At 46.6% G+C, this 17,701-nt stretch overlaps 1 protein-coding gene across 8 annotated transcripts in view; it reads right to left on the bottom strand.

Annotated features, from left to right (window-relative positions):
* Positions 1 to 698: 698 nt before the first annotated feature.
* Positions 699 to 17,701, bottom strand: part of ADRA1A (adrenoceptor alpha 1A) — a 161,488-nt gene continuing 144,485 nt past the window's right edge. For 4 of the 8 annotated variants that reach the window (XM_019466879.2, XM_019466877.2, XM_019466881.2 and 1 more), the window contains one exon: positions 3,467 to 7,152. In XM_019466879.2, coding sequence (XP_019322424.1) covers positions 6,635 to 7,152 — 518 coding nt within the window. In that variant the 3' untranslated portion in view covers positions 3,467 to 6,634. Of the gene's footprint in view, positions 2,376 to 2,484; positions 2,595 to 3,466; positions 7,153 to 17,701 lie in introns of those variants that run through there. The other 4 variants (XR_002085090.2, XM_019466880.2, XM_019466884.2 and 1 more) reach the window with 4 other exon arrangements.

The raw sequence follows: 17,701 nt of genomic DNA, 5'->3' as shown, positions 1-17,701 counted from the left end.
TCACTGATTGTTGCGGAGTCAGATGGATTGTGCCGGGAGATTTTGCCAGTGGTGTGAGAAGCTGAAAGACCCCCGCCCCTGCCCCAACCTCCCTGTAGACTCCCCGAGCTTCCGCAGCCTGCTTGTTCTACAGAACCCGAAAGTGGGAAGGGGTGGTTGGTGCCTCCCTCTTGTCCTCGTGCCCGGATAGCAAATTGCAGTGATGAACTAAAATATGTCTTTTGGGTGAGTGGGTTACGTGGAGCAAGCCGCCCCCCCCAACCCCCCGCCACGTATGAACTTGGCACTCTCCAACAAATCATGAAGGTTGGAAATACTAATGTAGTCAATCGGAGATGTATCAATGGCATATTTTTTTAAAAAGATGCTTGTAAGCTAGACACTAAAATCCACTGCTTGACATTATTATTAGTATTCTTATACCATAAGCTAGAGATGGCATAGATCAAGGACAGCAAAGTAGAGCCCATGGGCTGTATCTGGCCCATGGCCTGTTTTTTATGCAATGACCTATGAACTAAGGATGGATTCTATGTTCTTAGAGGATCGTCCGAAAAAAAAAAAAAAAAAAAAAAGGCAAAAACCAAAAAAAAAAAAAAAAAAAAAAAAAAAAAGATGTGTGACAGAGACCATATGGCCCACAATGCCTCCAATATTTACTATCTAGCCATTTACAGGAAAAGTTTGCCAGCCCCATGTATACATTAAATAGATTTTTTATTTTTTAGTTGGTTTGGGAACACCCCTCCCCTCCCCCATCTATAACAATGCTTCTTGGCAACACGCATTCTTGACTTTGCAACAGATGAACTTGGAACACACCCAGCTGGGGACTGTCTGTGCCTCTTAAGTATTTTTTTGTGCCAAATGCAGTGCCCGGTGCAGGGGAGGAAGAGGGCAGTTTGCCGACAGTGACAAAACGGTACTGTAACAACCACCCTCAGGCTCACCTGAGCCTTCCAGAAAGTCCCTTTTCCATCTTTGCATTCCTGAGGTCCTTAGGTTGTTAATCACTGCTGGCTTTGCCTTACAGTGCCACCCTATTGAGGAAGCCAAGAGCCCCCTGCTCTGCTTACTTCCTTGGCTCTGGTCCTGCCTATCTAGGGAGACAGAACAGAATCACATTTGCTTGTCCTTTAGCCAATAAGGGAAGCAGAGACAAATGTGCACTGAACCCCTAGGACAGTCTTGCACTGTCCAGCCGCTGGCAAGGATGTAATAGCAGAGAAGGTGACAATGGAACTGAAAATGTGGATCAGAGACAAATGAGTGACATATGAAATTCACGGTCCCAAGAAACACAGTGGTCCTTGAGGATACTGAGGGCATCACGAAAAGAGGAATCAGAGGTTGGATATGGGGCTATTCAAAGCATCCTTAAATCTCTATGTCCCCTTGTTTCTCCATGTGTTCAGTAGAGATAATACACCCTTCCTTCTCTCTGTCCTTCACAGGAATGACCCGAGATAGGCGAAATTACCTGGACAAGTACAAAGCATTACATAAACGGAAGGAAATACTAAGCTCACACCGGGACTTTCTGTTTTAGCTTCTTTTCTGTTACATCCGAATGCACCTACTGTACCTGGGCTTTTTAACAGGTCGGTGCCTTCATTATTTTTTTCCTACACAGTATGGATTTGCTCTTAGATTTCTTCTTACCTGATCAAGTCTCTACTTCTCATAGTTTAACACTAAGCATTGCCAGCTTATGAGGTGGCTATGTTGACTATGATGTCAAGGGACAGTGATGTAATAAATGACTGGGTGACACGGAAAAGAAAGACAATCATTTTGTTTTGGGAAACAGAGAAGCAACCAGCTTCAGGGCAGTTCCTTGCTTATCAGTTGTAGCAAATATTACTAAACCATGCATCCCTCTTTGAGCGATGCCCGGGGTAGGTCTTCCCTTCCTTCTCAACACAGGGGGCAGGTGCCCCCTGCCCACCGCCATAGGTTTCCTTTTAGGCGGGAGACTCAGGAATCCATATTGCAGCAGCAAAGAAGAAATGACATTTTCCTGCACGGGGCAGATGGGTTCCACCCTCAGCCCCTATGACATCTGGGTCTTGGGAGGCATGAATGAAGCAAGGCAGATGGGGGCAACGGCAAGGGGCTGGGTGTCCTCTGCTGAAATCCTAATTTGCTTTTTGCCAGCCCAGCCCCCAAAGTCATCTCCACTCATTCATCTTGCGGGGACTTTGGAGGGCCAGGAGGCCACTGTTGTCATTGCCTTCTGAAGACGGTGGACCCCACAGCAGCCTGGGCTCAGCCCTGCTCCCCAACACAGCACGTAGACAAGGAGCAGGTGCCAACAGTGTGTTCCAATCGGGCTGGACCGGAGCTGTGTGCAGGCAGTTTCATGGTTAAAAGTCCTAGTAGTATAAAAAGAAATCAGATCAACGGTGGGCACACCTCTGATGCCTTCCTACTGGCCACCACTGCCTTCTTTTGGGTCACCCTAGTTTTGCTGGCAGAGTTTACCTTCCATGTGCTTGGGCTCCCTTCTCCCTTTGCTGACGAGCAGAGCTCTTTCCTTAATTAAGTCAACAAGCACTCATACGCAGAGGCAGCATCTCTTTTGGCAAGGGGACCTGTGCAGAACCAACCCCAGAAGCAAATGAGAATGTTTGTCAAGCCGTGATCAAGTAGCTGCGATTAATGAGCCAATGATTACCCGCCCCGGCAGATAGTTCCGAAAATGTTCTCGTTCCCAGGCCGGGACCACGAGACCTACTGGGTCAGAAGGTCTGCGTGACAGTTCACTTTGAGGGGGTGAGGCAATCCGAGATACTCAGGGCATAAAGCTTTCATTTGCAAAAGGAAATCCAAGAACAGGTGAATGCCAGCTAATCCATAGCCACGGATGCCACCTGATTCTTCATTTTCAAGGGTTGCCTACGTGTCTGGCTACCTGGGGATCAGCATTCTGAGCCATTTCCCTATAGGGACCGATATGAAATTCACATGTTTGATATGCTCTCTGGGCTCCGTGTAATTCCTGGAGATATAGCTATAATTCCTTCTCTTCTCTCTCTTCGACTCAAAAAAAAAAAAATTGTACACACGAGATCCTCTAATTATGATCTGTTTGGGGGATTTGGCTGGGATGGAGTTTGGCAACACATTTACTGAGGTTAAATGGAAGGCAAATCCCAACGAGACAAGACATTAAAACATTTGGGTGTAGTTTCGTATCCTCAGCATATCCAATCTAAACTGGGGAGCATTCACCCCTGCTAATTAGGGGGCAGAGGCACTGGGAGAAACAGGTAAGACTTTAGCGTTATAGGCAGCTCCAGGACTGAATCATGGTTCCTCACTGGCCTACAGCAAATCTTTAATCACTCTTAATGCTCAGCTTTTTACCTCTAAAATAGAAACGTGAAATTGGTATGAGGTTTAGAGATAATGGGGTACAAGATGCCCTGCCAATGCCCGGCGCACCAAAGAACCTAACAAAAAAGCCTTAAGAATATATTTATTTACCCAAACATCGCTGTCCACCATGGATGGATGATCCCAGGTAGGTAGTGAGAGTTCAAAGCCTTAATATTTTGGGGAGCGTTAGCATACACAAAATGATGACAGCAGAGTGGTCTTGGATGAGACACAAGTGAGGCAAGAGGAAGAAAACTGTGACAAGCAAAGTGCTCTCCTGAAATCCTTGCAGTAACTTGGGGAAATGTCTGAGTACAGACATCCAAGGTCTTTCTTAAGGCACGCAATTTGAACTGCAGAAGCAACTCAAATTTTGCCCATCCCATTATGTCAAGTTGATTCTTTGTGATGTTCAGAGAGTCTCAAAGCAACTGCTTTTTATAACACATTTGAGAAAACATTTTGACCACTGTTACTCTGGGTAAATTCTTCAAACTACAAATAGAAGCAGTAAACATGTGAGTATAAATATGACAATCATTTGTTTAACTGTGACAATTTTGGAGAGTTTTTGGCATGCTCAAAGGTACAGAGATTTTTGTGGATGAGTAAAAAATAACTCAAGTATTGTTTATCCCACTTTGACTAAGTCTTGGGTGACATTATCGATTTCTTGTCAAATTGGCATGTTTATACTTAATATCATGTTATGGGAAAGGAAATAAATGTTAAAGTTTGCCTCCCTGGAGGGAGTGTGGTTGGTGAAGAGTGTAGCAGATAATTTATTTATGGATAGTTTCACATGAATACAATTGTCATGGCTTTTATCTGATGGCCGAAAGATTTTCTAGCTGCTTGTTTTGATTAGAAATGGCATTAATGCTGGCTTTCTGGTGATCCTTAGCTTTCTAAAATCCAACATTTAGGGGCACCTGGGTGACTCAGTCAGTTAAGCATTCAACTCTTGATGTGGGCTCAGGTCATGATCTCACGGTCATGAGATCGAACCCCGTGGGGGCTGTGCAGAGCCTGCTTGGGATTCTCTCTCTCCTGTCTCTCTGCTCCTCCTCATCCCCTCCCTCCCCAAATAAAACCTAAAATTTAAATTTGTCTGGAAATGTTGTTTAAGAGAGCCATATTTTACGGAAACAAGACATTTACCATTCTTTTCCCGGGGATGCTGTTCCTGTAAAAGGGAGCCTGGGAAAAGTGGTTTTTAAAATTCAGATCCTGGACGAAACTCTTGTGAACAATGAAACTTATCTTTCCTATCATGGCAGAAGAGAAGTTTTGTTTGTTCAAGTCCTTTCTTGATGCTTACATCCATAATAGGACCCCCACATCTGGTAGAGCTGTTATGGGACATGCAGACAGGCCCAGAGTCTAAAAATCCAGCCAATATCTAATGCCAGAATCAAAGTTATAAGCACAAGGCATACATAGTGTGTGTATCTGGTCAGGAGGAGGACATTCTCCAGAAAGGGTTGAAAAGGCAAAATATTTTATGTCCCGGCACAACCAGCCACAAACTCAAATCCACATGCAAACATCCCCCCCCCCCCCCGCCCACCATGGCAGTGTGCAAAGGTATTAGCCTTCAAGGTGCACTTGAAGAAATTATCATTGTGCTGCAAGGGAAGAAGAAAAGATCACAAGCTCCTACCTTTGCTGTGAAAGTTAAACAGGGGCTGCAATCTGCTTGGGAATTCTTAAGAGGAAATTACTCAAATGGGGGGAAGAGGCCACAGAAATGGTCGACCAGTAGTTTTTAGACCAGTGATTCTAGTCCAGAATTATTCTAAAAACATAAGTCTTATTTTAAATTCTTACTGTGGCACATGAAAAATATTTTAACTTTTGCATATCATGATCATCTTCATCTTTAGTAATATTCAGAGTTATGAAGGTTTACCAAAATTTGGAACACATAAAGCAAGTTCCCCCCATTCCTGTAGAAAGTGGGGATAGATGAAATGAACAGGTTCCTGGATCTTTTACCAGAAGCAATGGGCCTCTGTCAAAAACTATTTGCAAATTCCTCCTTTAGATGATTTTCTGGTGACCAGTCAGTCTCCTCTCAAGCTAAGCGTGTGTATCTTTCAAAGTTCAGGAAGGGTATCCCTGGATCATAAGGCTCATTCCACCAGGCTGCATGTGCATTCAGGACCTTGAACCTCATTCATTATGCGGTAGCGAAGCAGCTGAGAAAAAACGGAAGTCAGGATGTGCCTTTCAAGGTACTACAAGCTCTGGATTTTCATAATGGAGTTCTGGAAAAAGTAAGCCATTTGCCAAGAAAAGCCTTTCTAAGCCACATCAAAAAGGCTGCGCAGTAAGCTTGCAGCCTCTTAGCATGAAATCAGCACCCACTCCACCCCAACCTCTTGATCTTTAAGTAGGTTTCACAAGAAGCCTTCCTCGATTTGATCTTGGCATTGGCTACTGGAATTTTTTCTGTAGCAGTAAGTTGAAAAAACGGGCCCTCACCTCTACTGCCTCCTATCAGGAAAAGCCATCTTTTCCCCAACTATCCAGACCCGAGCATAGAGGATGTGCCTCCGTTAATTCTGAGGCAAAATGAGTGCCCCCTCCCCCTCATCTTTAGGGAATCAGGGGCAGCATCCAGTCGAACTGCTGCAAAAGGTAAACCTCACTGCCACGTTTCACCCAAGTTAAGCAACTGGATGGATCAGAAATAGTGGAGTTTAAAATGCACTCTCAAAAGAATGTGCCTGGATGTTGGCCTCCATCTTAAGGCTCTTCCTCTCCAGGCCCTCTCCTTGTAAATATCCAACGTGGCTGTCAGTAAGTTTAGCCTGAGAATAAAATCCCCCTCACTCCATCAAGAAATAGCTCCAAACTTAGAGTGTGTGCTCAAAATATTCGTGATGAAATCATAACCTTATATTTATAGTCTTTTGGATTGTGTATGACATTCTGTTTCCCATGGTGGTTTTCGTTTGCAAGGGCCAGACGTGGAAAGCGGCCTCAGAGGATGACCGCGAGAGCATTAGCCTCAAGGAAATGCTGTTTATCGTCATTTAGAGCTGGATGGTCGTGTGACATCCCCCTTCTTCCCTGAGCCTTACCCACTGCCCAAGGTCTCCTCCCCCACCCCGTTCCCACATGGTCCCTGGTCTGATGGTCCCGTCTTGTCATCCAGGAAGAGTGAACTGGCCTTCCGAGTAGGAAGTGGGGTGGGTGCCTAAGATCATCCCCCGCCCCCTGCCTTCCTTCTGACCTTTCCTGTCCTCTAGACTTCCTCCCCATTTTCACTGAGGGAGATGGTGTGGATCTTAATGGTTGGAACTTGGTGGTTCTCTCCATGGCTGGGGGTCGAGGGCCCCATACAGCAGCACACCTGCAAAAAGCTTTTACTTCTCACCCGGGCTGTGGTGCAGGCTGATTGGTCTTTGGACACTGTAATCCTGGCAGATTCACGGGGCATCGAAGAGAAAAATTTCCACTCACAGACCCCATCCGTCTTGGAGATCTTATAGAAGGTCTCTCCGGATCCCACTGGAATGCGCACCAGGTCCTTGTGTTGGCCCTCCAGGGCATGGCTGGGTGGGTGCAGGGTATAGCTCAGGGCGTGTTTGGAAGATTGCTTTCTGCGGAGACACTGGATTCTCAAGACATTCTGAAAGGCCTTTTTAAACTCTTGACTGGAGCATGGGTATATAATAGGGTTGATGCAGCTGTTTAGGTATCCGAGCCAAAACGCTATTTTAAAAACTGTTTCTGAGGGCTTGAAATCAGGGAAGAAAGACCCTAGAAGAAAACACACAGATTCATACACATTATTTGCAAGCCAACAGGCCAATTGGCCAGGGAAACAAGCAAATAAAAGCACACACATACTTTCGTATCGCTAAAATGTTTCAAATGATTCCAAATGCACCTGCGTTTCTCACTTGACCGGCTAGCCCCTCTGAATGTAGCCCTTTCGTAGTATCCTCGGAGACCCTTCTCACCTGGTTCACATGTGCAATACGTATTAAGGGAGCCGACCCATCGGGTGGGGATGCACCAGTTCTCGATGATGAAACATCACGTGATGGGGCGACGCAACTTTAAATAATAAGATGATGAAATTTAGGCTGAGTCGGCACATGCAAGTTGTTTTGACTGAATTTAAAAACAAGTTGGAATCCATTAAAATAATCCATATCGAAACGGGGATACCTAAATATGCCCTTTGTTCCTCGATGGGGTGTTATATAGACACAGCCTAAATAATTGTGAATCTCTTCTCTCCTGAGCAGGGGAGTTGTATGTTTTGTTTTTTTTTTTAAGTTTATTTATTTTTGAGACAGAGAGAGACAGAGCATGAACGGGGGAGGGGCAGAGAGAGAGGGAGACACAGAATCGGAAGCAGGCTCCAGGCTCTGAGCCATCGGCCCAGAGCCCGACGCGGGGCTCGAACTCACGGACCGCGAGATCGTGACCTTAGCTGAAGTCGGACGCTCAACCGACTGAGCCACCCAGGCGCCCTGGGAGTTGTATGTTTTAATGAGAATCCAGCATGCACAAAATACTGGCTATGCCAACTTTTGGCCAGTGGTTTTCTACCACGCTGAAATTATGCCGATTATTTTTGATGCTGCCTTTTGAGGCCTCCCTGCTCGACATGCTGTAATGGCTGCCAAATGCTTGTCAGTCACTTGACCTTCAGGGTCTTCCAAAGTACTCCATGTAAGCTAGCTTTCTGCCATTAATATATTTACTCTAACCGCATGCACTGCTTTCCTGCAACTGTTGCCCATTTTTTGTCCTCTTAAGTTGGGACCCGATGTCTCAAATGCTCCTTCCCATCCTCTTTACCTGTTCAAGTCTTATCCATTAATTTACACGGGAGGAACCAAGTTGCAGACCTCTTTACATCTTATACAGTAATGGTCACGTAGCTCTTGGTAGCACAGTGACAAAGCCATGGAGACTTAATGCATGAACAGTCTTAGGGGTTATCTTGTTTAATTTGTCAATTTTCAAATTTAAAAAATAATGATCGAAGAGGTTGTCGCAAGCTTCATGGATAATCACTAACGTAGGGATGGGTAAAGGACTCACGGTGTTCTTTATTCTCTGCACAACCTTTTTTTTCTTTTGCTTCAGCCTAAGATCTTGATTTCCTGTCTCTCTTTTTCTCTCTGCTTGACAGACCCATCAGAGTCATGACAGACTACTGGGTGCACCGAAAATCCACTCTGGCAAACGTTGTCTTGAAATTTAGCAGTGGATCTCACAACTACAAGCAAAAAGTGAACTTAAATATTGCAGAACCGAAGAAGACAAAATGGGATGGTGGTTATGGGAGCATTTATTACCTCTGAAACTTTAGGACCTATGTTCCCTTATGGGATCTCAAAATATACTGGAATAACACGTCTCTTGGGAAAGAAGATGGTGTATGGGGAGTGAAGTTGGGGGAAGCGAAATTGGAGAGATGTGTTTTCAAGCTTCATTTGAGGGGTGGAGAAAGTGGCCATTGCCAACATGACTGGTGGTTTTGTGTGAATATGGTCAGTTCTAGAAAAAAAAAATCATCTTAACATTATGATGCCTATACATTGTCCACTATTTCTTTCTAACAGTGCCAGTGACATGATTAAGTGAACACTCTTCACAAAGACATGTCTTGGCCTGGGCTTAATGAGGATGTACGAACAGGGCACACCTTGTCTGGGGATCTCACCATTCTGTAAATCAGGTAGGCAGGGGAGTGTATTTCTCTTATTTGAAAAATGTCAATAGCAAAGAAAAAAATATATGAATTGTGAATGTGAATGCTAATAAAGGGATTTGGGAACCCTGGAATCTCCCACAATCCTTTTGAGGTCACTATGCTCACAGAGCCCAGTTTTGCATTCATAAATCTCAATAAATCTCTTCCGTCCCTTGAACCTCCTTGAACTCCAGGCCTGGCGGACCCAGAGCTGAGCGCTTGGGCTTTGTCTATACTGGCCTTCTTGCTATGTCCACAATTTAAGAGGTAAATAATGGTCTGCCCTTTTATGTGCTCAAAACACCATCTCCCCCCTGCAGCTAGGGTATAGGGTAAGGCAGGGAGGTGGTTAAAATGCATTTACACCAAGATTGGAATGTCAGATGGTCTCCAGCTTTAATGTTCTGGACATATTGTCTTGGGTAATTTAAGTAAGTCTCGAGACGTTGGCTTTTCAGACTGATTGGGAGATTTTCCTGGACAAGAGGCCTTTCCATAAATGACCCCTTTTAATTTATTCCATTAAGTGTGTGACAGCACCTGGATGTATCTAAACCTAGCCTATCTGCCCATTCCCAATCTGACAATCCCACAGGAGCAGGTCGTGGGATCCACTTCTGCTGGCGATGTTCATCCTCCCTTGGGGGTGATTCTCTTTCAGCAGCTGCTGGCAGAAATTAGGAGAGGTACTCACAACTGCACTTCCTTCGGGAACTTTCCAAAAAGGTGAGAAAAGCCAGCATGGGGTGTTTCCCTCCTTATTCACATCCTTCAATCTCTTTTTGCCGTTCATTTTTCCTCCCCTAAGAAGGGCAGATTGTGCTGGGATCTGGCTTGGAAAACAGTTGCTGCTGCCCTGTGGGGTCCCTTCATCCAGCCATCCTTCTCTGTCCAAACCTTCCCACTCAGGCACTGTCTTCTTGGCAATCCCCACTATTTCTATCCCCAGCTTCCATTTCTTCTCAGATCCCTTTCTTCTTGATGATGACGATGCTTTTTAGGATGGGAAGGCTCCTGGATCGTGCTACTCCCTGTTTCCACCCACCATGGCGTGGGGCACCAGGGTCGAACCCACCGGTTGGGGGACCAACATCTCTGATCTGGGTGCCTCTGACCTGGGTACTTCTGACTAGACCATAAGCCCCATCTGAACCTGTGTTGCATCAGGGTTGTTTGCTCGGGGAGCTCTAGAACCCAGCATGGTGCTTGCATCTCGAAGGCCTCCTCCCAGTTACTACTGATTGAATGGCCGACCCCTGTCCTCTCCATGATTCTGCTTCCTGGATGTGGCCTGGCTTTCTTCTCTGCCTGACAGCTGTAGCCCTGTATTTCTCTTCTTGCTGGTGCTTTCCTTCTTCTGCTGCTCTTTTTTTCTTCCCCTTTTTCTGCCCAGCTTCTGTTCAACCCTCTGGTTTTCTCTGTAATAGGGTTTCACTATCGTTTTCTCCTTGCTGCATCATCTGGTATCTGACACTGTAGTTTTTCTCATCGGGCTTCCTAGGAAGAGCCAGAGTTTTGAGTTACCCACGTGAGCATAGGGGCTTCTATGTCTCTTGTCTCCATTGGTTTCTTGTGTTCCTCAGCACTCCCTGTCCAGACTCTGCTTCGAAGGGAGCAAACTGCTCCCAGCTTACTTCTCTGAACCCCTCCCCCTTCAGGTCAGGCCATCCCTTGCTTGTGCACCCGCCTGGGTAAAGTCTCGAGCTTTGGAAAAGCCTCGAGTCCCTAGGGACTCTTTCCCCATTCCACTGAGTTCCCTTCCACCATTTGGTCCTGCTACAGAATTTCTGACTCTTCTTTTGGGGACGCTTCGAACATCTTGGTCAACTGAAACTTGATCAGATGAGTTCATCCCCAAGCACCATTAACATCTGCACCCTTGAAGTGAATGTTCAGAATCCTCACCTCCACTGTCAAGGCCTCTGGATTTCAAGGGGAAATTGAAGCTGATGAATTCAAATGACACCATTTATGACTCGTCACTCAGTGTCCTCTCCATTGGGAACACATCACCTTTCATTTCTGATCCAGGCTTCATCTGTAGGCTTATGATAGGGGACACTGGGAGCCATGGACATTAAGTCTTGGCCACTTCTAGCCACATTTTAGGTGTTTTCTCTCAATGCCCCCAACACAAGAGAAAACCAACTTTTCTGCCAGTGTTGGTCTCCTTAATGAGTTTTCTGCCAGCGCAGCTCACTCTAAAAGGCGGTGAGGATACAAATGGAGTTCTCAAATTCCAACTCAGCACTGGTAATTAGAAGCTTCCTCTGCAGTTCAACTCTCTCAGAATCAGGGTGACTTGGTATGGAAGCAGAAAACTATGAGTCAGTCTTCTCAGTTCTTACCTCCCAGCTTCCATGCTTCATTTCACCCACCTGAAAACTTGACATTTACCTTAATGACCACTTTGAGAGACTCTGGGTTATGATAAGCCCTAATTAGCTGGAGTCACGGAATGCCAGAATGCGGAGACTGGCAGAAACATAGAGCCTAGCCACCACTGCCTTCCTTCCTTAACAGATGAAGATGGTAAGGCCGAGGAGAGGAATGGTTCCCACAAAATCACCTGGCTCATTTGTGGTCCCGCCAGGCCCAGACCCAGACTCTGCTCTGTTTCACCCATTTCTGCTCCTGGCGTTGCGTGCCATTTAGCAACCCCACCATGGCACGGACGAGTTAATGGCAATTAGGTCCAGCTTTTGTCATAGGATGACGACAGGTCTTTCAGAGATAATGAGACGCAAAGGGGAGGAGAGCAGCACCATCAATAATGACAGCATTTAAAAACCCGTAAAGTACTGTTCAGACACTGGAAAAAAGCACAGTGGGCGATGATCTTGGAACAGCCCATCTGCAGGGTATCACATTCTGAAACTTGGGGTTTAGATGACTCCAATTAAAAAAACTGTGGACTCCAAAAGAAGCAGCTAATGTTATGTGACCATGGGAGAAAATGACCCTCATTGTTTCTCCCCGTCCAACCAGTGGTCTCTCTGTGAGTGTGGTACCAGTCTAATGTGACTGGTATGCATCCAATGAACAGAGGAGAGATCTGAGCTGTCCTACAAAGAGGCGGCCAGCTCCCCAGACCAGGAAGTCCCGGTCCAAGCAACATTCAGGCCAGGTCGGTTGGCATCTTCTTACCAAGAAGCAAACTCTGCCCCATTGAACAAAATCCCAGCGAAAAGCTATAGGAATCAGAGGGTAAGCACAGGCCCAAGTTTCTTATCATCCCAGAATCTACCAGATGTCTCTGGGTTGGGCTCCCAGCTTGGCTGTCACAGTGACATGCCTGAGCCCTCCTGAGGTTCATCCAGGGACCACCTTTGAGCAGTCCTCAGCCAGACAGGCGTCTTTAGGTTATCCACCTAGAATGATGGTCAGAATATCTAACAATGCTGGCCATGAACCATGAGCTGGAACCCCAGGCTCTCAACTTAAGATTCATGGATAGGCCTCCCATGAAGTGAAATACAAGTCTGTGTATGTACGGAGACTCATTTTCCTGAGAAAAGAGGATTCAGCTTCCATTGGCTTCTCATTGTGGTCTCGGGGACACAAAAGTTGGCTAAGCCTGGCTCCCAGCTACTGAGAACCAGCAGTACCGCTGGCCGGTGTACCTCACTAAGCCCGTTCATCCTGATGACAGCATTAAGCTTACAAATGGGGCAAGACGATGTTAGTTCAACACCTCTTTAGAAGGACCTGCTCTTTTCTATTTAACTGAGCTCTCGGCTTGCGCGTGTTAGGGAAATGATATGGTTGATCCTCTCAGAGAGTTAGTATGTTGAGTCTTTTCTGAACTTTCTGGCAGGAAGCTGGGGTAGCAGTCAAGCAGAGGAAGGCTGGAAGTGTGGCAGGGTGCAGTGAGTAGGGGAAAGATGCAAACGGCACGGAACAGAAGAAACCTGGGGTGCTACGGGGACTGCCCAGTGCGGAGGGCAGTGCTGGCCCTTTTCCCTTTCCCCAGGGACTGGGGTACGTTAGTCTCCGGTTTCTGTTGTCAAGAACCACTGTTTCTTCCAGCCCAGGCAAGAAAAGAGGTCACCTGGGGAGGCATTCTCTCATACCTCACAGTTCTGCAAGTGGGAGACACGTTTTTTAAAAAGTTAATTTATTTATTTTGAGAGAGAAAGCGTGAGGGGGGAGGGGCAGAGAGAGAGGGATTCTTTAGATCTGATGCTCAGGGCAGGCCTGATGGAGGTGAAATTTAACTTTTGTTCTAAAGGATGAGAAACAGCTGAGTGTTCTAGGCAGAGGGAAGAGTTGATGCAAAGGCCCTGCGGCAGAAAAGCACCCCGCATGTTCCAAGCATGGGGAGAAAGTCAGTGAATCCCAAGGAGAGGGAATCCCAAACAGGCTCCACAAGGTCAGCACAGAGCCCGATGCGGGGCTCGATTCCATGAACTGCGAGATCATGACCTGAGCCAAAAATGAGAGTTGGACGCTTAACCAACTGAGCCACCCAGGCATCCCAATCGGGAGACACTCTTTATGAGACCCTTCTGGCTGGCCAAGTGTGGCTTTGCAGAATTAGGGATTTTACTCTGGAGGAGTCCAGGCTGCTCAAATCAAAGCTCTACAAAAGGCTTCTGTCACCAGTTGTCAAAGCCCCAACCAGCATTTCTCCTTTCAGAAAAGGGGACTGGGTCTTCCAGATCACCCGTGTTTGGCCCCAACCCCCGCAATAAGTCAGGGGAGAAGAACTCGTGTCCAGCTGTGTCAGACCCTAAAGAGTACCTCGTGCGGTGTGTTTCCTTTTGAAATGAATCCATAATTCAAACGCTTCCAAAAGCCAGCAAGATTTTTTCCTCCTTTACTTCACAAAGCACAGCTTGACTTGGGAAAATGCTAGCAATTACGTCGTCTTATTCTTTTACCGGTGGTTTCCTTAGAAGTGCTCTCCTTTCACGAACCAGTTTACTTCCCAAACGTTACCACGTTCGTTAGGGTCACCCTTGTTTCGGGTCTCTTGTCTGAAACGTCATCTCTCCACACAAGCTTCCTCCAACCACCCGGTCTGAAGAAGAGTAGTCCTCAGCCTGGCGTGGTCGCTTTCTTCTGTGGCGCGTGTCGTGGTTTGTACGTTCTCAAACATTTTTTTTTTTCCCTTGTGATGAGGACTCTTCAGATTTACTCTTAGCACCTTTCAAGTCTGCAATACAGTGTTATGAACTGTGGTCACATGCCATACATCACAGCCTCTGACTTACTTGTGTTACAACTGGAAGCGTGGACGTTTTGACCCCGTCCCACGTTAAGTTTTCTTTGATCGTCTTACCCTCCGGAGCGTGCAAGAGGCCCAGGCTGTTGTGCTTACTGTAGTGCCACTCCAGGGTCTGGCTCAGTGTCCGAAAGGAGGATGCGTACTTGACTCCTCCTCCTCTTCCTCTCTGCCTCTTACATTGCAACCGGTCCCCAAGCCTCACTGACGTTTGCCTTTGAAACACCTTTTAAGACTTGCCTTTTCCCTCCACACCCGTCCCAGCACCCCTGCATTATGGAGGCAGAGCATGGAGCGTCTCTTCACTTCCAGCCTTGACCACTGTTAAGCCAACAGTGCCCGGTCATCACCCTGCAGCCTCGTCGGGACCAGGGACCAAGAAGGCGCGGATCGTTGTTTAAAGCTGGGTGAGTCACTCTCCCTTCCCGAGTCTCAGTTTCCATGTCTGTAAAATGAAAGGTTTGCACCAGGCCATCGTTGCCACCCCTGGCCCCCTATAAAAGCATTCAACGTCGAGGAAAACTGAAGTGGTCAAAAGTGAGATGCTATCTTTCTCTGGCTGACTTATTTCATTTAGCATAATACCCTCCAGTTCCATCCATGTTGCTGCAAATGGCCAGTCAGTTGGTCAAGCGAGATGATTAAGGAACCCTGTGAGGGATCGCTGGAAGGGAAGACGGCAGACTGGAAGGGAGGGAACCCAAGGTTTGGGGCTAGGTTTTGCGGAGGACATCCTAATGTCCTTCCTGGAGATTTGTGTCTAAGCTGGAGGAGAAGAAGGGCTGAGAGGAGACATCCAAGGGCTGTGGTCACGAGATACACCTGTTGCATGAGGGACACATGCAACACGGAGGCCCACTGACAGTGAGTCACACAGAGCAAGTATGGCATTTGCTCTTTGGCATGGAGCACAGCATGGTCAGCCTGCTGGCAGCTCCAGGGCCCCCATGCCCGTCGGTAATATGGGGGCTGCTGAGTGGCTATGATGCTGGTCACCTGGTCGTCTCCAAGGGGATGGGACAGAAAGAGAAGCAACGGCTGGAAGCCATGAGGAAAAATTTTCACAAATAACAAAAAGGAAGGGAGGAGTTCCAAAAGGCTCAGTAAAACAGTTAAGGGAACCTCATAATGGTGAGATCTGTCAGGATGCGTGTTGTGAATTATCTTTGGGCTGATCACAAGATCAAATACAAACTCATCACCTGTCACTCAAGGCCCTTCATCATTTGGTTTTCACCAGCCTTGCACAACCTCCTCACCCATTATTCATTCATGTAACAAATGATGCACTTAGCACCCTCAGTCAGACAGCCTTTTGTAGACATTGGAGCTAGAATGGTCAGGAAAATGCATAAGGTTCCTGTTCTTGGAGGTTACATCCTGTGAGTACTTCCAATAAATGCTCGTGAAATTGAACTGCGAATTTCCAACACCAAGGCTTTCTATTGGCCATGGCAGACTGTTCACCGTAATTTGGTTAATCTATCCACGTGATGATGGCTCTCCCCTTCATTCTCCTGCTTCTCTCTCAGGACTGTCCCTCTCCCCTACCTCCATCCATCTGGAACCCATTCAGATGGTCTAACTTCAAAGCTGTGTTCAAACTCCAGCTCATTCATGAACCCTTCCGCATGGCAGTCTATCTTGTCTTTTCCCCCATTCCCCCAATCGTTGGACCTCAGTGCTTTTCTCTATAGCACTCATCACCACCTTTTTTTTTAAATAAAATTTATTGTCAAATTGATTTCCATACAACACCCAGGTCTCATCCCAACAGGTGCCCTCCTCTGTGCCCATCACCCACTTTCCCCTCTCCCCCACCCCCATTAACCCTCAGTTTGTTCTCAGTCCTTAAGAGCCTCTTATGGTTTGCCTCCCTCCCTCTCTGTGACTTTTTTCTCCCCTTCCCCTCTCCCCTGGTCTTCTGTTAAGTTTCTCAAGATCCACATGTGAATGAAAACATATGGTATCTGTCTTTCTCTGCCTAACTTATTTCATTTAGCATAATACCCTCCAGTTCCATCCATGTTGCTGCAAATGGCCAGATTTCATTCTTTCTCATTGCCAAGTAGTATTCCATTGTATATGTAAACCACATCTTTATCCATTCATCAGTTGATGGACATTTAGGCTCTTTCCATAATTTGGCTATTGTTGAGAGTGCTGCTATAAACATTGGGGTGCATGTCCCCCTGTGCATCAGCACTCCTGGATCCCTGGGGTAAATTCCTAGCAGTGCTTTGCTGGGTCATAGGATAGATCTATTTTTAGTTTTTTGAGGAACCTCCACACTGTTTTCCAGAGCGGCTGCACCAGTGTGCATTCCCACCAACCGTGCGAGAGGGTTCCCGGTTCTCCACATCCTCGCCAGCCTCTATAGTCTCCTGATTTGTTCATTTTAGCCACTTTGACCGCTGACTCATTTCTATACTTATTTCTTTCCCCCCAGCTTTTCTTGAATACAAACTCTCTGAGGGGCAGAAGTTCCTGTCTTTCCATTTCGCTGCTGTTTCCTCAACACCTCTGACAGTTTATGGCATATGGTAAGCCATGATAAACACCAGTGAACGAGTGACATGTTCAATCCTTACGGTTCTAGTCTCTCTAAAGACACACACGGCTTCTTGTCCCTTACATCTCCCTCAGTGATGAACACAGTTCTCAGTAAATGTTTGCTGCATTAGGGGCTGACACTTGTTGATGGGAGAAAATGGCATTTTGAATCAAACTCCGGCTTCAATTGCTCACAGCTGGAAACATATGCTTATGTGGAGAAAGCCGGCGTCTTAACTCGCATTCCAACACTTTATCTTCCCCATCTGTGAGGCGCTCATATTGACATAAAAACAAAACCATTCTACAAATAATTTTGTACAGCTAAGTCCCAGGCACTTCATGAAATTATTACTTCCAGTACTTATAAAGATATTTTACGGGGTCTTGTAGGCAACGTCGAAGCCTCTAATTACGACAGCAGCCTCTCATATTCGTAGGATGCAAATCCAAGGCCAAACACCACAAATCTGACGCGGTGGCATGAACGACCCAAATCGGTCACCCAGGGAGGAAGCACGGGAGTTTCTCAGCACGATGTCCCTTCACATTCAGCTTAAAGGCTCAGGCAGGTTTCATCCGGAGTCTTGCCAGAAAGGACACGGGTGAGTTGGCTGGTGCTTTTGTAGTAAGAGGTAAACAGGCGAGCAGGCAGATGGACTTTGGGTTCTGGACTGCCTGTAAAGAGGCCAAATCTGAGTTCTCCGGATAATTCCCTACTTGGAAATGACACACCAGGTCCTCTCACCGGGTCACCCAGAGGGATGTGCCCTGATACTATGGCCATCCTCCAGGAATATCATCTAGCTCTGTCT

This window comes from Panthera pardus, unplaced genomic scaffold, assembly GCF_024362965.1.
Source record: "Panthera pardus isolate Hobbes unplaced genomic scaffold, ASM2436296v1 HiC_scaffold_13, whole genome shotgun sequence".
NCBI lineage: Eukaryota > Metazoa > Chordata > Mammalia > Carnivora > Felidae > Panthera > Panthera pardus.
The sequence above is the reverse complement of the archived record's forward strand: the minus strand, read 5'-3'. Positions and strand labels throughout refer to the sequence as shown.